Source organism: Sturnira hondurensis, unplaced genomic scaffold (assembly GCF_014824575.4).
Source record: "Sturnira hondurensis isolate 20B ecotype Veracruz unplaced genomic scaffold, ASM1482457v3 Scaffold0020489, whole genome shotgun sequence".
Lineage (NCBI taxonomy): Eukaryota > Metazoa > Chordata > Mammalia > Chiroptera > Phyllostomidae > Sturnira > Sturnira hondurensis.
Window position 1 is genome coordinate 5,349,005 of NW_028093120.1, and position 20,156 is coordinate 5,369,160.

The 20,156-nt window shown below is 36.4% G+C and overlaps 1 protein-coding gene across 1 annotated transcript in view; it reads left to right on the top strand.

Moving 5' to 3' along the window:
• The window catches only part of LOC118975716 (contactin-5), a 252,885-nt gene that overhangs the window by 117,702 nt on the left and 115,027 nt on the right, over positions 1 to 20,156 (top strand). Inside the window, exons 2-3 of the mRNA XM_037029796.1 lie at positions 1,876 to 2,003; positions 4,550 to 4,725. Of these exons, the coding sequence (XP_036885691.1) occupies positions 1,876 to 2,003; positions 4,550 to 4,725 (304 nt within the window). The remainder of the gene's footprint in view (positions 1 to 1,875; positions 2,004 to 4,549; positions 4,726 to 20,156) is intronic.

Here is a 20,156-nt window from a genome sequence, read left to right on the forward strand (position 1 = left end):
TTATATATATATAATATATAATATATATATATATATATATATATATATATATATATATATATATATAAAAGAAAGAAGAAGTCAGTCCAAATGTTGCCTCTGGAAACTGGATTCTTTCACAGAGTCATGGGAAATGCATTTCGGGGACCTACACATAGGAGAGGACCTGAGGCATAGTGGTAAGATTTACTGGAGCAGAAACCAAGTCTCCCCAGGTGCCCAATGTTTCATCAACGACCAGGTGGCTCAGCTCCTTCTTTGTGTGGAAGAAGTCTGGTGCCTGGTGAGCACAGGTGTCCACCAGGAGGTTCAGGGTCCAGAAGTGCCATGCACGCCATCACCGTGGGCTCTGGTACCCCAGCACAGACTCTGCTCCTGGCTGCGCTCTGGCCCTCCTGGCTGTGCTCTGGCCCGTCAGTGCCACCCTTCAGCCCGAGTGCAGCTGCTACGGGGAGACAATGGTGCGGACAAACGAAATGGGGCCTGGGCCTTTTCAAGCTTTCATTTTATCTCCTTGGGTGTGGGAGAGAGCAGACTTTCTTTTACACTGAACAAATTTCTTCCTAATTTTTACTCTGTGGCCTTGTGTTGAGTTCTCACCATATCCAACCCTTATTCTGAATCTTTTGGGGTTCTGTGCCTTTATCTTGCCCAATTTTTTCCAGATATTTCCAGGCTAGATTCCTCCTTTTTATGTCACCATTTCGGTTCCTACTGTGCAAGCCTCAAAATTTTGCCTCCTGCTTCTACTGCACATGCCTCAGCGGGGGAATTTCCCCTTTATTGTTTCTCCCTCCCCTGGGGTAATCCCAGCTAATAGCTGATTGTTCTCCAGGGAGATTGAAAAAGCATTTTTCCAGTCCACTCTGGGGGACAGAAGGATGTTAATCCCTTTAGCGAGGCAATGCAGCTATCCCAGGCTTAGATAGTTTAGCTCCCTTCTCTTTTGTTAATAATTAACCAGCTGTCTGCTGTAACCCAAACTCTAGTGGCGTATCAAATAAAACTGCAACAGCCACTTCTATTATGTTTCAGGTTGCAGGAGTAGGTTGATGCACCAGTGAAATGTGTATTTCAGGATCTTAGAAGAGAGAAAAGGACAAAAGTACTAATTAATTTTAAATCTGTACATTTCTGGAATGAAGACTACACAGGACGATATGTTAATCCTAAAGGTCAACCTCATTTTCACTGAACTTTTAAAAGTGTTTAATAGTGTTGTAATTTTTCACCTTCCTATAAGACTCAAGGTCCATTTTTAACAAAGGTCTCGAACGAGCCCAAGTGCAAACTCAGGTATCATGTTTTTACTTTTAAAAAGTGCAGTGCGAGCAGCTCCTGAGGTCCCAGGCCTCATTTACATACCCTTGCTGCCCGAGTGGCACTGCAGAGAAACCACCATAAATCATCTCTTGGCTGTTTACAATTAACTTGATGTTCCATACCTGTCCTCCTCTATGTTTCTTAGGCTGTTTCTTTTTATATCTGATTTTTGAGGTCACTCATGGTTTGAGGTGAAATACTCAAGCTTAATATTAAAATATTGCTATGTGATATTCCAGTGTAAGTTTTAATAACACAATACAAGGTCACCTTTTCCTCAAGTTTTAAAATTAACTGTCAAAAAAGTGTTAAAAGAAAAATAACCTGTAACTTTCTAACCCTTTTAAATATGAAAAGATATTAAATGGGTTTATTGCATAATTTCTTGAAGGGTGAAACATTTCTACTATTACTGTGTGTTTTCCCAGCAGTGCTTTATCTTATTTATTGTTACTTTGGAAGTGATTTCAGCCTTCACCAGAGTCTTTTATTACTACTTCGCTGATTTTCAGTAGAACGAGAGAAAAAATCACCTTGTTTGATAATTTTCAGAATAGCTATTCTTCCAGACGGGAATCTGCGGATCCTAAATGCTTCTAAATCAGATGAGGGAAAGTACGTTTGCCAAGGGGAAAACGTGTTTGGTTCTGCTGAAATCATAGCTTCAGTATCTGTAAAAGGTAAGAAAATGTAGCTAAATAGCTCATAAGCAAAATTTCATGGACTTATCAGAAAGCGACTAAAAGTAATATACCTGTACATGTATTATCACATATGTGTGATCATGCTCCTGTTAATAAAATACATTGTAAAAATAGAACATAGCCAAATTGTCCCTTTCCATTATTTAGGGGACCATAAACAGATCATATGCCTTAGTGGTAGAAATTTAAATACTTTTCTTTGAACAAAATACATGAGAGAATGAAGACAACTGTGTGAAGGTTTAGTCACTGTCTCAAAATTTAAAAGAAGGCTAGCAGTATAAAAATATTTTTCCTCTACCAAGATTAATTTTAGCATTAATCAGTCATCTTCTTTTATTGCCATTTCAAGAAAGGACTTGGGGTAGAAAGGTAGAAGAAGCAGTACATGAATGTTATGAGTTGGACTGTGCATCAGATAAACTCGTGGACCAGAATTGCTCTTTGATGTTTGCATTAATGTAGTTTTTTCTATAAAGTCATTGAATTATTTTTTAAAATATTACTGCTTAATATTACTGCTTAAATATTTCTGTTAGTTTTCTATTTCTAAAGTGAACTAGAACTCAAGCCTAGAACCTTTAAGACTACATGTCACTGTTTAACGGTAAGAAAATTCCATATCTTAGACATTCTCTTCAATTGGCACACAAATATTTCTCACAGTTGAACTATATACTTCATTAATTTTTTCATCTGTGCATTTTTATAATGAATCATACTTTGGCCATAAAAATATAAAAAAATGTTCATTTGTGTCTGTCTTTAGAAATAGAAAAATAAAATAGCCAGCGCTCTGATATTGTAGAGAAGAGGCAAACACCAATGGAAGGAGCACAATTTGAAAGACGTCCTCCTTCCAGCACACGCTACAGGAATCAAACACAGTTTCCTACTCAGCCTGTGTCTTACTGCCTCTGTGTGCTCAGCAATAAGGCAACGTTGGATCCAAAGACTTGTTTTGTAATAACAAAAATGTTTTCTGTTAATCATGAATTAAATGGAGTATTTCCTTATTCTGAATATTCTAATTCAGGCAAATTTAAACTACACTATGACATGATTGTGTTCTCTGATGAAGCCAGAACCTAGACTGCCACATGGAATATCTGACTTCTGACATGGTAACCTTTGGAGTGGCATTCCTGTCCTAGGATTGCCCTTTCCGCTCAGTGACTATGTAGAAGGACACAGGCTGTTAAAGGATTTTATTGGGTGGCCAAGAATGGTGCTTCGTCAGATTATGCTATTATCAACAACAGAGCTAGGATGGAAAAATTGGGCTAATTTTTAAATCATTTGTGTCAGTTTTCTTCAGGTAGCTACAATCAGGAATCCACTCAAAATTTTGATGTGATCCTTTATCTACTCCATCACTTCTCCACTCTATTCAAAATAAGATATCATATTGCAGTTATTTGTTCACCATTTTGTTTAATTTTACAGTTGATATACAATACTATATTAGTTTCATATGTACAACAGTGAGTAGGCATTTATATAATTTACAAAGCAGATCATTGTCTTAAATAGCCCTTAGAGGTACAGCTCATAGTAGTCTTTATTGTTTCAAAGTTTCTGTAAATTCTGTAAAAATGTATGTGTTTTTAAAATTTTAACTGAATCGTAGAGTAATTAAAAGCAACATTTTTTTCTCAGAAATATTTGCATTCACTACTTTGCCAATCTTTTCAGATCTCGAACCATTCATAATCAATCAAAAGTGACATTTTATAATCAGCCAGAGATGCTTCTTCTACTTTTTTTCCACTCATAAGAAGGGTCATAGAGTATAAAGCAAATACAAGGTGTTTTAGTAGTAGTATTATATTTTGCATCTCTGTTAAAATAGTAATTTGAGGGGAGGTACTTTCTCTAATTGTTAAAAAAGGGAACTCACCTGAATTCTCCCTCTTTAGACATGAAGCTTTTTTACTGTAAAAATCCCTTTATTCACACTTGATTATTGAAGGTGGACAAGGATGCTATGCCTTCTTTTTTGAATTTTTCTCCTTCCAGAATGCCAAAAGCTCCTTCTAGTTATGTTGTCTCTCATCTTTCTTTTTGTCCAACTTGACTTCTTAATAGGAACATGGACTTTTAAATTATCACTCCCCTACAGAAGCACAGTGAAATGTCCTAGCATACAAAAATGTAAGGGTTTAATTAATAATATTTTGTTTTAAATATTTATTTTTTAGAGAGAGAGGAAGGGGAAAAAAGAGAAGGAGAGAAATATCGATGTGCGATTGGTTGCCTCTCCCACACCCCCAACAAAGACCTGGTCCACAACCTAGGCTTCTGCCCTGACCAGGAACCAAATCAGCATACTCTTCATTTGCAGGACAATACCCAAATCACTGAGCCACACCAGTCAGGGCTAATAATAGTTTATTAAAAAATGTGTGTCTGGAAGAATTTATTGCATAGATTCCTTGCTTAAGTTTTTCTCTATTATTTAGCACATAGAATGCAAGAAAATACAGTATGTTATGTTAATTAATGCATTTTCATTTCTATAGAACCTACAAGAATAGAACTTACTCCTAAAAGAACAGAGTTAACAGTAGGAGAAAGCATTGTTCTTAATTGCAAAGCAATTCACGATGCTAGTTTGGATGTCACTTTCTACTGGACGCTAAAAGGACAGCCCATCGACTTCGAGAAAGAAGGTGGACATTTTGAAAGCATCAGGGCCGTAAGTTAATCCATTTTTTAAATTTTTTGAGTAATAGTAATTTTAGAAAGTTAGGTTCGAATGTAAAAACTTTCTTATCTATGAAGTGTTCAAGAAGCATAGGAAAAAATTTATTTGATTTAAATGATTATGTTCTTTCTTTTTTTATATATTAGGTCACACTGAAAGTAATAATTATTTTAAAACCCCCAGTAAGAAAGCGGTAATACTTTATTATGGAAGTATGGTTTTTTTGCCACTTTTATTTACTTGATTAATATTGTCAGTATTTCCATGTTTCTTCTCAAAAGTTATATTGCTACATAAATGGCTACTATTAGGTAAAGCATTCTTATTAGTAATTATGATACAATACATTGGTGAGATAACCTGCCTGTCCTACTGCTCAAAAAAAGGTAATTTTTGGAAATTTTAAAATTTCTCACCGGCTGTAGAGCTAAACACGCAACCCATATCAAAAAGATACAATATAGCCTTAGATAAGCATTCACAAGCATACTCATTTCTTGCCCACTAAATATTTTCTTTGTAATATCTTCTTTTATTTTACATCTCTACATAGCAACCAACTAAATGGAGGGGAAAATCTTTTGAATCAAATACTGTAGAATTGTCACAGTGTCTCAACTCAAAAGAGAAGTGAAAAAACACCTTTTCCCCCAATTGTCTCCTTTAAGACATAAAAGGGAAACATTATAAGGAAAGAGAAAGATGGGTAGAATTAGGGTGGGAGAGAGAGACTTGGGCTGCAATATCCCATGTATTTGCTAAAGAGATAGATCCAAATATAATTTTTACCTACCAACCCAATTTAAAATGCTGTCATGTGCTGATTAAAATAAGTTTGTTTTTTTCTAAACACTTTGGGAAACAATGAAACACTATAACTATAATAAGCCCAAACATATAAAACTCAGTTTGGATTCAATTTTATTATAAAGGTAACGTGATACCGTGAATAAGTCCTAGACCCAAAATCAGGAAATTTCTGGGTCAGTTTCCAGTTCAATCCCTAGGCAGCTGTGTAACAAAAAGCCAGTCAACCACTGGACCCACGTGGATATTAATGTCATAAAGAAGTTAAGTGAACAAGTTAGACCAGATAATTTCTAAGATCCTTTCTCACCCCTGAAATTGATAAATTTATATTAGAAGACTAAAACATGAGCTCTCTTTGTTATATTTGCCAATGTAAACAAAATAAAACATTTCATTCCAAATGATTATTTTCATCCTGTTTTACTTTGAAATAAATGGAAGAGACTATATAAATAAAAACAGTTACCAACTACTTGTCCACAGTCCATTAAATAAATTAATTTTAATTATTAATGATTTTGTGCAAAATATTTAAGTCAAATTAAACTCATTTTTTCTAATTTGTCAATTCTCTTTTTTCTTTACCTTGAGTTGATACAAAGATTATCAATTTTCACAATCTTGTTGCAAAACAGAATCAGAAAAAATATCATGCAAAAATATTACTTTTGAAAATAAAATATTTAGCATCCAAAATATATCTTCTTGGGATTATCCATAAACATTCATTTTGAATATTGTTTTTCCTCTATATAAGTGGGCCCCTTCTTTATGTTAAAATACCAATAGAGAAATTAAGTGTCCTGGTCAAATTATATGAATTCTTGTTTTTGTGTCTTAGACATTACCAGTTTAGTTTGATGCCCTTCGTTTGTATCAGTAAACACCTTTAATTCCTTTGATAAAGTCAGCAGTTAATAGCACCTGCTACCTTCCTTTTTACATGCATTCTGTTCTTGCCCTTGAGAAGTACAAAATTGGCTCCTTACTCCCTGTTAACCCACATTGTTACAAGCCATGTTAAAATTAAGCTCTGGATTGTGGACAGAAATAATAAACTACAAAATAGAAAATTAAAGCAAATTATCATATTGGGAAGTAAGAAAATATGTTGGTTTAGGGTAATGTAGGTAGGGCTTCCCATTTGTAGTATATTTGTAATGATTAATAGAAATACATATGTACTGTTAAAATTTGAAATTTCAACAGTGTAAGGTGTCAAAGAAATTGTCTAGCCCTTTTCCCCACTTTGCTCAAACTCTGAGTGGATTCTGGATGGCTTCAAGGACATACACTGGAGACAATTCCATTTCCTGGCATTGAAAAGGCAGAGAGCAAAAAGGGCCAAGCAGTCTATCTCTCTCCTGCCCTTCTCCTTGTGAAATAACATCTGAGAAATTACATGTTTTAGCAGAAGGAATGAAAGTGTTGTATAGAAGAGAGATTGGAAAGGCTCTGAACTTGTGGTTCCCTTCTGTTTGAGAGGCCACCTGAAGACTCCAGGGATAAGAGGGGCAGGACAGTGTTCAGGAGAGTTCCAAGCAAGGTTTTAAAGGACAGCCACTGGAGATGCTCCAGGGGGTATAGACTGCCCAGCAGAGTAAGAAAACCAAGCAGAATTCAGGGCAGTAAGCAGGACCATAGTGTGCCTTTGACTGGAGTCCTCTCTAGATTAACTGCTCTGGGACCTAACCCACCAGTGGGTGGGTGATTGCATGAGACTGAATCAGAAGAGAAAGGAGGGTGTATTTTTTAAGCACATTCACACTGCAGAGTGTCAAATGCAGCAACCAAATCTATGACCAAAAAAAAAAGTTACTGGTGGTGTTGATATTTAGCATCTTGCAGATGACAAAATACAGCTTAATGAAGTTCTCTACCGCTCCATTAGTTGTACTGGTGTCTTATATACAGCCTTTCATGTGTAGATAACACTCTGGGCAAATTTTGTGTGTGCAGCTTTTATAATATCTACATACAATGTGTGTTGTTCTGTTTTAAATAAAAGAGTGCTTTTGGACTGCATTTTCGAGAGAGTGAATAGGTAAACATATAACCACATTACATCAAAAATAATACCCATTGCTTTAAGATTTAAATGAAAACATAATAAAATGCTTCTTTTTCTCTTACCTTCTTTACCTAGTCCATGTTTCACCAACCCAGTGATATGACTGATGTGGGGTCAATCTATTAATGGAGCCACTGTTAAAAGGGACTAAGCTCTCCATTAGTCCACAAACATTTGATCCACTTCACCCAATCACTTTTTTTGGGCAATGATATGAATTAACTGCATGAGACAAATTAGATTTCGATTTTAATTGAGTTTTACAAGCTAAGTGCTATGGGGCATCCCAAGTAAAAGGCATGATCCTTCACCCCTAAGAGAGCACAAAGTAAGGGGAGAGGCTAGTGGTATGCTTTTACTGTGTAATCAACGGGAGAACTCTACACACCACTGGCAGGAGGAATTGGTATTTGAGCTGGACCTGAATAGGCAAGATTTTGCCAGGTGGCTAGGAGGAGAAACTGCATTTCAGATGAAGCAGGTAGGTTAAGCAAGACAGAAAGGCAGAAGAGGTTAGAGCATGTTCCAGACCAGTGAGGAAACCATGGCTCTCACAGCACCCTGAGGGCACGTAGTAGACAATAAGTCAGTATTTGCTGAATAAATTTAAAGGGAAGAAGCAGAGGTCTCACCAACAAGTAAAAGACACCAATTTCTGAGCCAAGGATTTGGGGCTGTATTTTGAAGGGAGCGATGTGATTCAGATTTGTTTTTTAAGCAGATAGTTCTAACAGCTGTGTGGCGCAGGGATCGAACATTCACTTCAGACTGGTTAAGCAGAGATTACAGTGCGGAAGTTGACCAACAGGGGTTTTGGACCTAAATAACCATCCTTTTATCAAATAAAGCATTTACAATTATATTTTGACACAAATGTGTATGATGGCCAGAGGTCTGTGAGAATCTCTTAGTATCTCAGGACATCTGAACAGCACCTAAACATAAATGGCCATGTGGCCCCCAAAGCCACAGACTTCATGGAGGACTGGTGATTCATTGTTTTCCAAAGATGTGAAATCCCTAATTATTTGTTTGTGATGTAGGCGAGTTTTAATCCTTAAAATACGTGAACAGTTACACAGAATATCATGGAAGCCCAGTTTTTTCTGTTTTTTGGGGGGGGGCAGAGAAAACAAAATGTTTGCCATCAGGATGGTCAGCTAAAGAACAGCCTTTTCTGTTGTGACCTCTCCCAAAATGTTAAATTGAAATTAAATGAGCAGCCAAATCAAAATGCATTATTTTAATGGTCCTTCATATGTACCCAAATCTCTAGTTTTTACAATACACTTAAGGAAGGTAGAGTAGAGATATGTGACCTTATTTTTTAAATGAGGACATTAAAGCATAAGACTTTTCCAGGCCATGGGAATACTAAAGTGGTTTAACAAAATTAATACAATGTGATTTTTAAACTATGTTGTTTGCTCTTCTTTATAAAGCCTATCCTCTCCATATTCATGGGCCATTATGTGTTCAGCCCTTGTCTGTAAACTGTGGGAAATATAAGTAGAAGAAAGACTTGGTTTTAGTCTTAGATAAATTTTAAAATTACATAGAATATTAATAATTCAAGGAAAATATGACCATAAGAGCAATTACTAAATTACTGTAGCCAAATAGTGTTGAAGGCCAGAAAAAAAGATTAATAGGAATTATTTGCATTGTGGAGGGAAACATAAAAAGAAATTAATTGAGCATCTACCGTATGCCAAGTACTCAGCTAAAAAAGTATTTATGCAATAGTTCATCCATTTCTTTTTTTAAAGATTTTATTTATTTATTTTTAGAGAGAGGAAAAGGGAGAGAGGCATATCAATGTGTGGTTGCCTCTCGCATGGCCCCCACTGGGAACCTGGCCCACAGCCCAGGCATGTACCCTGAGTGGGAATCGAACCTGCGACACTTCGGTTCACAGTCTGCACTCAGTCCACTGAGCTACACCAGCCAGGGCCCAATTTCTTATAATTATGGTATCAAGTAGTATTGGGGGAAAGAGGTGCTACCCAACCTAGACCCCAGAGGATGGATACAGCATTAGGATAGGGAAAAACTAAAGAGAAAGGTAAACTAAGATGGGAAAAGATACTGTCTCAGGGTTGTGAGGGATCTTGGAGGTTATGGAGTTTGTCCTAAATTGATACGGTTCCTAATCAGTATCACGAGTGTCTGCTATAATCCCTTCGGTGATGAGAAACTCACTCCTTTAAAGTAGTCCATTCCATTGCCAAGCAGATCTGAATGTCAGGAAGTTAGAAAGTAGGAGTAATTGTGATAGTCTTTATATCAAGTGTAGGAATTATAAAGGAACATGCCTGATTTATATGCATGACATGTTCTGTGTAGCACTAGGTAAATAAAAAGGGGCCAGAGTATAAACTAATATGCTAAGGATTTTACTTTAGCGAAGAAGGGTTCTGGCCTATGTCCATCTTCCTGGTACTTCTATTTCTAGTTCATCTGATTTGGAATTCAATTTCATTTCCTGAGCAATAAAAGTCTCAGCATAAAAGACTACTATGCTGAACTGGCACCATTCTCTTTCCTGGTGGATAACTGTTAATGTTTTAAAAATTAATATAATTATTGGACATGCTGCAAGGGTTTACTGAGGCACAAAGCTCTGAGGAGCTCGTGAGCATCTGCTGCATCCTCTTCCTCATCACATCAGCAGATGTGAGTTTTGGAGGTACTTCACAACTAATCAGCAAGCATACCAAAAAGGTAGACGATCATTAGCTCTAACAAAGGCATACATTCTCTTTGGCTCGTTCTACTCACTAGTAATATCCATACTTTCCAGTACTGTGGCCTCCTGGCCTCTGTTCCCTACCATCTCCCTGGCTGGCACAGTGCTTGCCTTTCCTCATCACTTGATTTGATGCCTCCCCGATCTTTGTCTCGCTCTGAATCTTGACAACCTGGTAACTGGCCAACTTCCTGTTTTCTGAAGTGATGTTGTGACTGCCACGTAATTGCTTTATAACAGCTGTCTCCGAGTCTTTCACCTAACTTAACAGAAGTCATTCAAACGGGACTGAATAGTAGAGCACCAACCAACCAAAGCTGGAGGTCTAGAAAGGAGAGATGTTACCCTCAAGGCTTTGGAATTTTCAGATCATTGCAGGAAAGTGAGCCACATCCATTTTCCCCGCCTGTCCCGTGTTACAGAGTGTGCGTATGCCCCACTGCCTTCTCAAAATAGCCGTATTTCCCGCAGTGATAAGCAACGCCCATTTTTTAAGATATGTGTAGATTTCACGTGGTCATATGATCGTGACCAAAATATGGCATTAAATTCTGTGATTCTATGACATTATTATAAGCTAAATTATAGAGTCCCTAATAGCAAAGGCTAATATGACATTTTATGTACCATCACTTTGCACGGTGAAGGTCCACAAAATAGCCACTCAGTCAATGTTTGTTGAATTTTTTTAAAAAACCTTGATAATGAAACATTTTCTGTCTAGTCAATTACAGCATTATTTCAGAGGTTTTAGTATAATTAAATACTACATAAAATTCTCTTAAAGCTCATTGTTGTAAAGTGGTTTTTCCTTGCCATGTTTCGTAAAATTAGAACTGAATGACAGGTAACTGCCTTGGATGACATTTGAGACAGCCTATTATTGGCAGACCCTTCCTTAATTTCCGAGGGTGTCATCTGAGTAACCTGTGGACCACAGTACCTTCAGGATCGCAGCTGAACATCAACACCATGTTGATTACCCTCCTCCATTTTTACTCTAATTGACCGATGGTCCCAGAAGCAAAATCTGGAGTCTCCTCTTCACTTTTTGCAGTTTGTCAAATGTAGTAAAATCAAGGAATGCCTCCAAAGTTATCACATCTAAAAAGACAGGCTTAGCCATCCAATCACACAGTCCTCACTTTGTTTATTTAAAGAGAGTACTGCAAAATGAACCTTCTTGGTGTGGTACATTCTGTGGTAGGGATACAAAGCTTTTTTATTCATTTAGAAGCTCCATTTTTGGTAGATGTTATATCTTGACAATATATTTACATGGCATTATGGATTATTATGAGAATTACTACATTCAATAAAATATTTTGTAGTGTAGAACTACAGGTTGGTTGATTTGTTGGCTTATTTATTTATTTAGAGGTAAAATAAACCTTCTTAATAAAGAAAGACTATTTCAGTGTGGGCTGTATCGGGAAAAATCAGATCAATAGCTGTGTTCTGTGATCTCTGAGGGGGTAAAACTATTGTACTTCCCAGAGCTTTTTATCAGAACCAGTTAGACGTTTCAGGTTATTGGACTGGAAAAGAGGGGATGAGAAATAGAAATTAGTCCTTACCTCTTAGCAGCATTTGCTTTCCTAGGCTGTAAACTCCAGAAATTAAGATGTGCTTATCCGTGTAGAACTCCTTACTTTTTCCCTTTGGAGGTTTTGTTTTTCTCAAAAATTATTTTTGCATTTCATATGTATATATTAACTCAGACTGGATTTCTACTATCCTGCATTCTCTTTCCATTGGTTGTTTTGAATACAACCAAAGGATAGATTTAATCTGGAAGAACTGCCTGCTTCTTTGGAAATAGGACCATTGGTAGTCCCCAGTAGGTTTTTGCAACTGTTGTTATTGTTTTTAACCTTGACCATAAAGTCTATGAGATTTATTTCAGTGATGTTCATTAAACCAAATTCTCACCTAAGTCATTTTCAATAGTGAATTACTTACTTAGACTTATTACTCTTTCTAATATGTGTGGCAACTTCTAATAAATATTTCCCTGCAAAATAAAACTCCAAATATCTTGAGTTTCAGTTCAGAATTGCCATTGCATTTATTCATTATTGCTCTGAATTTCTATGAATTATCCTGCAACTGTACATTGAAGAATAATCAGTAGCTCTTGACTCTAGAACTGCTCCCTTATCCCAATCTGACAAACTTATTTTTATAAAATGGCACCAATTTTTATAAGTTACAGATGTGCTAAACACTTTAGAATAAATAAATGAACGAATGCATAATGTCAAGCCCACTCTTTAAATTATAAAGTTGTAATTTTCTGCTTGTATCAAATGTCCAAGTGAGGTTACCGAAATGAGTATCTGAATTATTTTCAGAGCCTAGTGCTCTTTTCCCAATGTTCCAATTTTGCCCACAATCAGTGTTTGCTTTTATTTATTTCTTAAGAGGCTTCTATTCAAATCTTGGTAATGTTTAAAAATGTTTCTATCTCCCTCTTCTTTTCTTATACTCTTCTCCCTTTTATCATTCTTCCTGAGTTATGGGCCTATTCAAATTTATTAAATTAGGAAGGATATAACTAAGTGTGTCAGTTCCAAATGAGGACACCATAGGTCATTGTAGTAGATGCCCTGGTGTGTTACCAGATTCCCCTTCCACGACTAAGGCATTCCTCCCCCCAAGCCACTAATAGTATTGGTGGCTAACAGCTCTCAGCCGAGTCCCTCTCTGGAAATCGCTCTCCAGCCAATGAAAGTTCTCTGGCCCAAGCTAAGTCTTAACCCCTGGCCTGTGCCCAAGGGTACGGGGAATGAATGCATAGGGATGGTGACAAAGATCAAGTCCCTTGCTTTGAAGTAAAACAATTCTGAAGGGTCAGCGTAGCTTCCGTGTTCCCTGGAGGGAAAGCTGAGGCCTTTACCGTGACTGCATGAGTTAAACATGTTCTGTGCTCTGCTCCACTTTCTTCATTCTTCCCACAAATGTTGTTCCTCATGGCATGCATCAAAGAGTCTCCAAGTCAGACTGTTTCTCTGAAACTCTGGCCTCAGACAGTCATAATGGCACAAGCCACCACAGAGAAAGCACTGGAAAGAAGCACAAGTAATAATAACAAATAATCATAGCTCTCACCCACTGGGTGCCCACTGGATATTTGGCAATGTGCTGAACTCTTCAAATGTTACTTCATGTGCTTCCCACAAATAGCCTGTGATGTAGGAATTGCTTTTGTGTCTGTTGAAAAGTTTCATTTTTAGCAGAAGAAAAAGAAGTTCAGAACGATGAACAATTTCCCCAACTTCAACAGTAGTCATATAGGAGGGTCAGTATTCAAACTCATTTTGAAACCCAACGTGACACTCTCTCAGTGTCTTTTATCAAACCTAGGGCATATGTAGAAATATTGACGAGGTGACATTTTAAATTCCGTACTTTCTCAATAAGTTTAATATTAAACGATATAATCTTGTGAACAATAGATGAATATTCTTCATCCATTATAGAATGTGGGGCCAATTATTTTCAATCTGGTAAGATTTTCATCTATTCATCAAAACCACTGACACCTATGAAGTTTATACTATGATTACGTGGTTACATTTGCATTATACAACTTCCTTTTTCTGATATTTATAAACTTTACTATTATGAGAAATCTCCTTTCTCTTTGCCAAAAATGTTCACTACATATATTTTTACTGTTGATTTCTTTTTTGTTAAATATTTGACTGTTATTCTGTTACAGTTGCCCCCTCTTTGCCCTACCCCACCCAGTCCACCCCACCCCCATGGTCATTCCCCACCCTGTTGTCCATCTCAAAGGCCGCCCTACAACTCACGGTCTTCAACATCTAGTTAATCACTTCATAATAAATTTGAAGTTTCATTATTAAATTAAGATCTAGGCTAAAATACATAAATAGAATTTTACATCATAAAGAGAGCTTTTGCCCTTTCTCTCTTGTATTATTTCCTTTGATTTCCACAGTGACTTTGTGAGGCAGGCAAATTACATGTAAGTGAAGAAACTGAGCCCCAAGAAAGAAGCGGGGTGAAGGGTCTCACTGCTGAGGTGCTGAGCAACACAGACACACTCACTACACAGCCACCGTTGTCATCTAAGCTTCTTTGAGCTTAAAACTTCCCCACCATGAATGATGTTCCAAGTCTGGCCCCATGTCTCAAGGCAAGCTAGATCTAAAACTAGCTGTAACTCTTCACTGTGCCTTTTTGANCCCTTAAACTGAGCCCCAAGAAAGAAGCGGGGTGAAGGGTCTCACTGCTGAGGTGCTGAGCAACACAGACACACTCACTACACAGCCACCGTTGTCATCTAAGCTTCTTTGAGCTTAAAACTTCCCCACCATGAATGATGTTCCAAGTCTGGCCCCATGTCTCAAGGCAAGCTAGATCTAAAACTAGCTGTAACTCTTCACTGTGCCTTTTTGAAAATCAGAGATGTAAAAATGGTTGTTTCTTCTCTGCTTTCTCACCTCTTTAGCAGGACAGTGCAACCTATTTTTACCTTACTTACTTGATCACTGTTAAAACATTAAAATCATATCTTCTGTAGCATCAAATCAACAAACTATTTTTTAAATCCTCCTGTGAAAGTTACTGAGGATGAATTGAAAAACATGTCAAAATATCCTACTCCATACACTTGCCTCCTCAGGTGTTCTGTGGGTGAGTTTTCCCATTATTTAAAGCTTGCTTTGCTGGCTGCTGTATTTGTTCATTTTATTGTAAGTGAACCCCTTTTATCAACTTGCCTTTTTAGTCTTTAAGATGGATGTCTCCAAATGGGCATGGGATGCAGTGTTACATTGCTTTTACTGCTGAAGATGAGGCAAAGCATGTAGAGTGCAAAGGTCTCAACAGCTATTCCGATGGAAATGGTCAGTTTCCATCTCTGAGATATTTACAATTGTATCTGTTCATACCCAGTTTGTTACTTACAGTTTTGCTGGTCTCACTTCAGTTTCTGGCCACAAAATTCAGCTTTTGATTTGGATAGCTGGTGGATAGGGTTTCAGATTCTGTCTTTTTCCTCCCCCTCAGATCACCCGGTGCTTCCTATATTCCTTTCTTATCCCTCCACCGAGGCAAGATCAAATTCTACTATAAATATTGCATGATTCTTTCCCTTCTAATCTTCACATTTCCAGAAATTAGGAACATGCTTATTTTTCTGAATTCAACACAGTACCTGCTACATACCAAAGACCAAATAAATATTTGTAGAGTTACTAAAGGAAATAATGAAGGTACGTGTATACAAGCTAAACACTATCCATTTAGAGTAGGCACTTAGAAATAAATGTTTACTATAACATCTAATAACTTTTAATTTTTTGTTAATTGAGGAAAGGTTCTAACATCTGTTTTAATTATAGAGAATGATATCAGTGATGGGTAGCTTTATTCATTTTTTCTTTACAAGAAATTTAAATATTTTTGATATTGTGCTAAAAGAAATTATTTTCTCTGGAAATAATAATCATAGGAGTTTTTAGTAAAAGAAAAAAGATAAACGAGATTTGAGCTATCATGTTGAAGCAATGCTGATATATTGTGTTGGGTTTCTGTCATTTTAAAAAGAATTCCCAACATATATATCTGTGTATCCAAGGGATATAATTTAACCTGCAGAGTGATGAAATGCATAGCATAATAAGGTCCTTAACAGTATAATTTTTTACTTTGTAGGAGTTGTATAAATAAGAAGATTTTGTTCTTTAGTTTTTTAAAGAAAGCCTTGGTAAATAAAAGGCTGTCCTTATTCTCTAATACCACATCAGGTTTATGATTTTATAAGCAAACATTATTCAGTTTTACATTTTGACATACTTTTGATATGTAAGTATTGTGTTTTAGACTGACTCCTATATTATTTCCCAAATGATTGTCAAAGAGCTAGGTTTTTTATAGGCCATTATGTTAAAGACATCTTTGAAATTCTACCTTTATTTTTCAATTTCTCTTTCTGCATCTGTTTTGTATTAAATTCTAAAGAGTGCCTAAGTGTTATGATGTCTTTAGCTTTAGCTTTAGCTTTCAAAATCCTCTTCATGGTTTCCTTTATAGACTATTTTTATCACATTATAACATAAAAGTGACTTTAGGAGTCTAGAATTAATAAATCAGTAGGTAGTCCCTCAAAGATGTTTTCTTTCTTAGAAAAGGAGGAAGAGGGAATTTTGGAACTAACTATTGGGCTATTATCATTCACTTTCTTTCTTTATCTAGTATACCTTATATACGAGAAGTAGAACAGATCAATTTAGAGAATTTGGAAGCATGATACCATTTTCTTTAATGAATAATTAATGTCTGTACAGAGTATTTATCAGTATACAACAGATGAACTCTGAATATAGCTCAGTTCCACAAAGATTTATTGAGCAACTATATGCTAGGCAGCTTACCAGGAACTGAGGCTTCTGTAGTCATCAATACCACACTCTGTGAAGGGTAAATGAACACACCTAAAAAGCACCTCCTTTCTGAAGCCTAGTTGTACAGAGGAACAGACTTATAAACTGNATAATTAATGTCTGTACAGAGTATTTATCAGTATACAACAGATGAATTCTGAATACAGCTCAGTTCCACAAAGATTTATTGAGCAACTATATGCTAGGCAGCTTACCAGGAACTGAGGCTTCTGTAGTCATCAATACCACACTCTGTGAAGGGTAAATGAACACACCTAAAAAGCACCTCCTTTCTGAAGCCTAGTTGTACAGAGGAACAGACTTATAAACTGATATGTGGCGAGAGCAATGGTAGAAGTATGTTTAGGGAACTCAGTCCAAGTTATGCATCATCCAATCTGTAAAAGGAGAGCATACTTCTTAAACCAAACGATACCTAAGCTTGTTCTTAAAGGAGAATAAAGAATATTGCAGGCAAAGGAGGAAGAGGAAGCAGAGGTGGGAAATATATTCTAGGTGGAGAATGGGCATCAGAAAAATACAAAAGGTACTGAGGTTTTGTCTATCAAAACCCAATAACAGATGGTGATCTTATAATTAAAGCAAACCTAATCTATTATTATAGTAATTCTGTTTTAAGGGAAGTTTCTCGTATCACCTATTAAAGTTAATGACCATGACTATGCTTGGTTCCAATTATAGCAAGTAACCTATTCCTAACAAAAGTAAAATTGCTGGATTTTTCCAAATCAAATCCAGCGATAAATTACATGTTGCTTAGGATATGTGTTTTACATAAATTCACATGTTGCTTGGAGCTCACTGTGGGGTATATAAAAAAGAAACTAACTACTACAATGTTAAGATTCACTATTTAGGATCATTAAGATGTTTTCCTGAGAAGTAATATGTGAAGATTTTTTGAGGAGACTAAAAAAATCTAATTATCCCAGAAGCAATTCTAAGAACCCAATGCACTTATGGAAAACAGGGGCTAAAACCAACATTTCTGCTTTCTTCCACATTTATTTCTTTATCACATTACGTATTTGTGAGAACAGGAATCATACCAGTCTTGCTAAACATTGCTTCTATCTGGCATTATGCCTGGCAGATTTTTTTGCTAAATAGAGTATTTGCTTAATATGTACACAAACTAGTAGAATTTTATACTGTTATACATAGTCACTTTCTTGTTTCCTTGCCCATGTGCTAAATCACCACAACAAAAAAATAGTAATATATTAACATCAATATCAGGAAATATTTTAATATATCACTTTCAAAAAAATTAATGGTTACCTATAATGTATATTAGTGCTATATCAGGGTGAGGAACAGACGGTTGAGTAAAGTATGATCTCTCTTCAAGAACTCTTAATCTAGACGGGATTTTAATAACTATTTAATGTGATATGTTATAGTATTGAGATATTATACTGTTGAGAAAAAAAACTCTGGAGAAAAAACTTGAATTATTAACCAAGTATATCATTAGCAAAAAGACTGTTCTTAGAATGAATGTTCAATTTAATTCAACTAAGTTCATTACTAGAGGTTATTAATCAACTAGTAGAAGGTAAGGTAATAATCTAACTGATAGTTGTTTAATTACCCTAAAATTAAACCATTTCTCATTGTACATTTTATACATCTCTAAAACCAAAATAATTAACCATTTTGAAACAAAACTAGCCAAAATAACTTAGAATGCATTAATTTTAAAGATTCAACATTGTACTAAATAGTTTAAGGATATCATATCAATAAGCCTAATTGAAACTATAAAATACTATATTTTATCCTGTTTAAGATCTGATAGCTCCACAAATAAATACAGCCTAATGACAACATTTGTTTTAAAATAGTTATTAACTATATTAACAGCATTTCCTAAAGGCATTTCTGAAACCTGCACTTAGTTGCCACTGTCCGTGATTTAAATAGTAAGAAACACTGAAAGACTTTCGGCTTTTCCTACGCAGGGACCTGGGACATGCTCTGTTCACTGCGCCCATCACATCGGTGATGATTCAGGACAGGGTATTGCAAAGTCCCTGGTTTTTAGAGTAACTTTAGTTAGTGTCAAAGATGCAAGTATTTCAATAAGAATGTTTCCATTTGCCTTTAAGAATAATCAGGCAACACAAATAAAGAATCTTTTTTTTTTTACCTTTTTTGTGTGTTTTACTGAAATTGCTGTTTCCAACCACATTTAGCCTCATAGCAAAATTCTGACTGGAATAATCCATTGCTCTGTGTTATTTTTCCACATTTTAGATGTTGAGATATAAATATCTTCAGAGTGGAAGAAACTTTGCAGCTTAGATTCAATGAATACCCTTTTCTTTGTGCATCATTTTTTCCTATGAGTAAGTGCAGGAAAGAAAATGAGGATTAGTTATGTTAGATATATAGTGGTGACTATTAATAATAATCTATAAACATAGATAGTCTATATCAATTTCTGCTGAAAAACAAACCACCCCAATACTTAGTGGTTTAAATATTTGTTTAGTTTATAATTCTTTGAGTTGGCTACTTGGGCTGGAATCATCTGGATTGTAACTACCTGTGTCAGCAAGACTCACTCATGTGTGACAGTCACCTGACAGCCAACTTCGAGGACCCACAGTTGGGCAGCAGCTGGCCAGTGGTTGAGGTGACAGGGGCAAATGGACCACATGTTTCTTGTCTCCACCAGGCTAGTCCAGACTTGTTCACATGATATATCAGGAGTCCCAGATCCAAGGGCAGGAGCATCATGATCCTTTAGGCCTAGGCTCAAACTTGCCTTATTTTATGTCACTTCTGTCACATTCTACTGGTTAAAGCAAGTCATAAGGCCATGCCAGGTTCAAAGGGAAGGGAAACCTCCTTTTGAGAGGAACTGAAAAGTACTATGACCATTCTGCAATCTACCAGCAACAGTTCTCTGTCAAAATGGTTTTGTTTCTCTAAATTGCAAACCTCATGCCGGAATCCACACATTTCTCATTCAGCCATGCTTGTAATTGCTGTGAGAGTATGCTTTATAATGCAAAGTGAACTCTGCAAAATTTCTGACCCAATTCTATGGGTCAGTAATTTGAGTTAGGCGTGGTTGTTTTTCCACTGGTCTATGTTGGACTCATTCATGCATCTGCAGGTCAGTTGTTTGGAAGGTGGCAGCTGAGATGGTGTTGCTCTGCTCTAAGCCATCTCTCATCCCACAGCAGGCTAGTCCCAGATAGGCCACATGGTTTGTACAGGTTTCCAAAATAGCACTCCCCAGTGCACACCCCATTTTGGAAGCATATGTTTGCTCCATGTTGGCTAATGTCTGGGTGACTGATGCCATCACTTAGAGTGGTGCAGTGAGTGTGGGAGGGGGTAA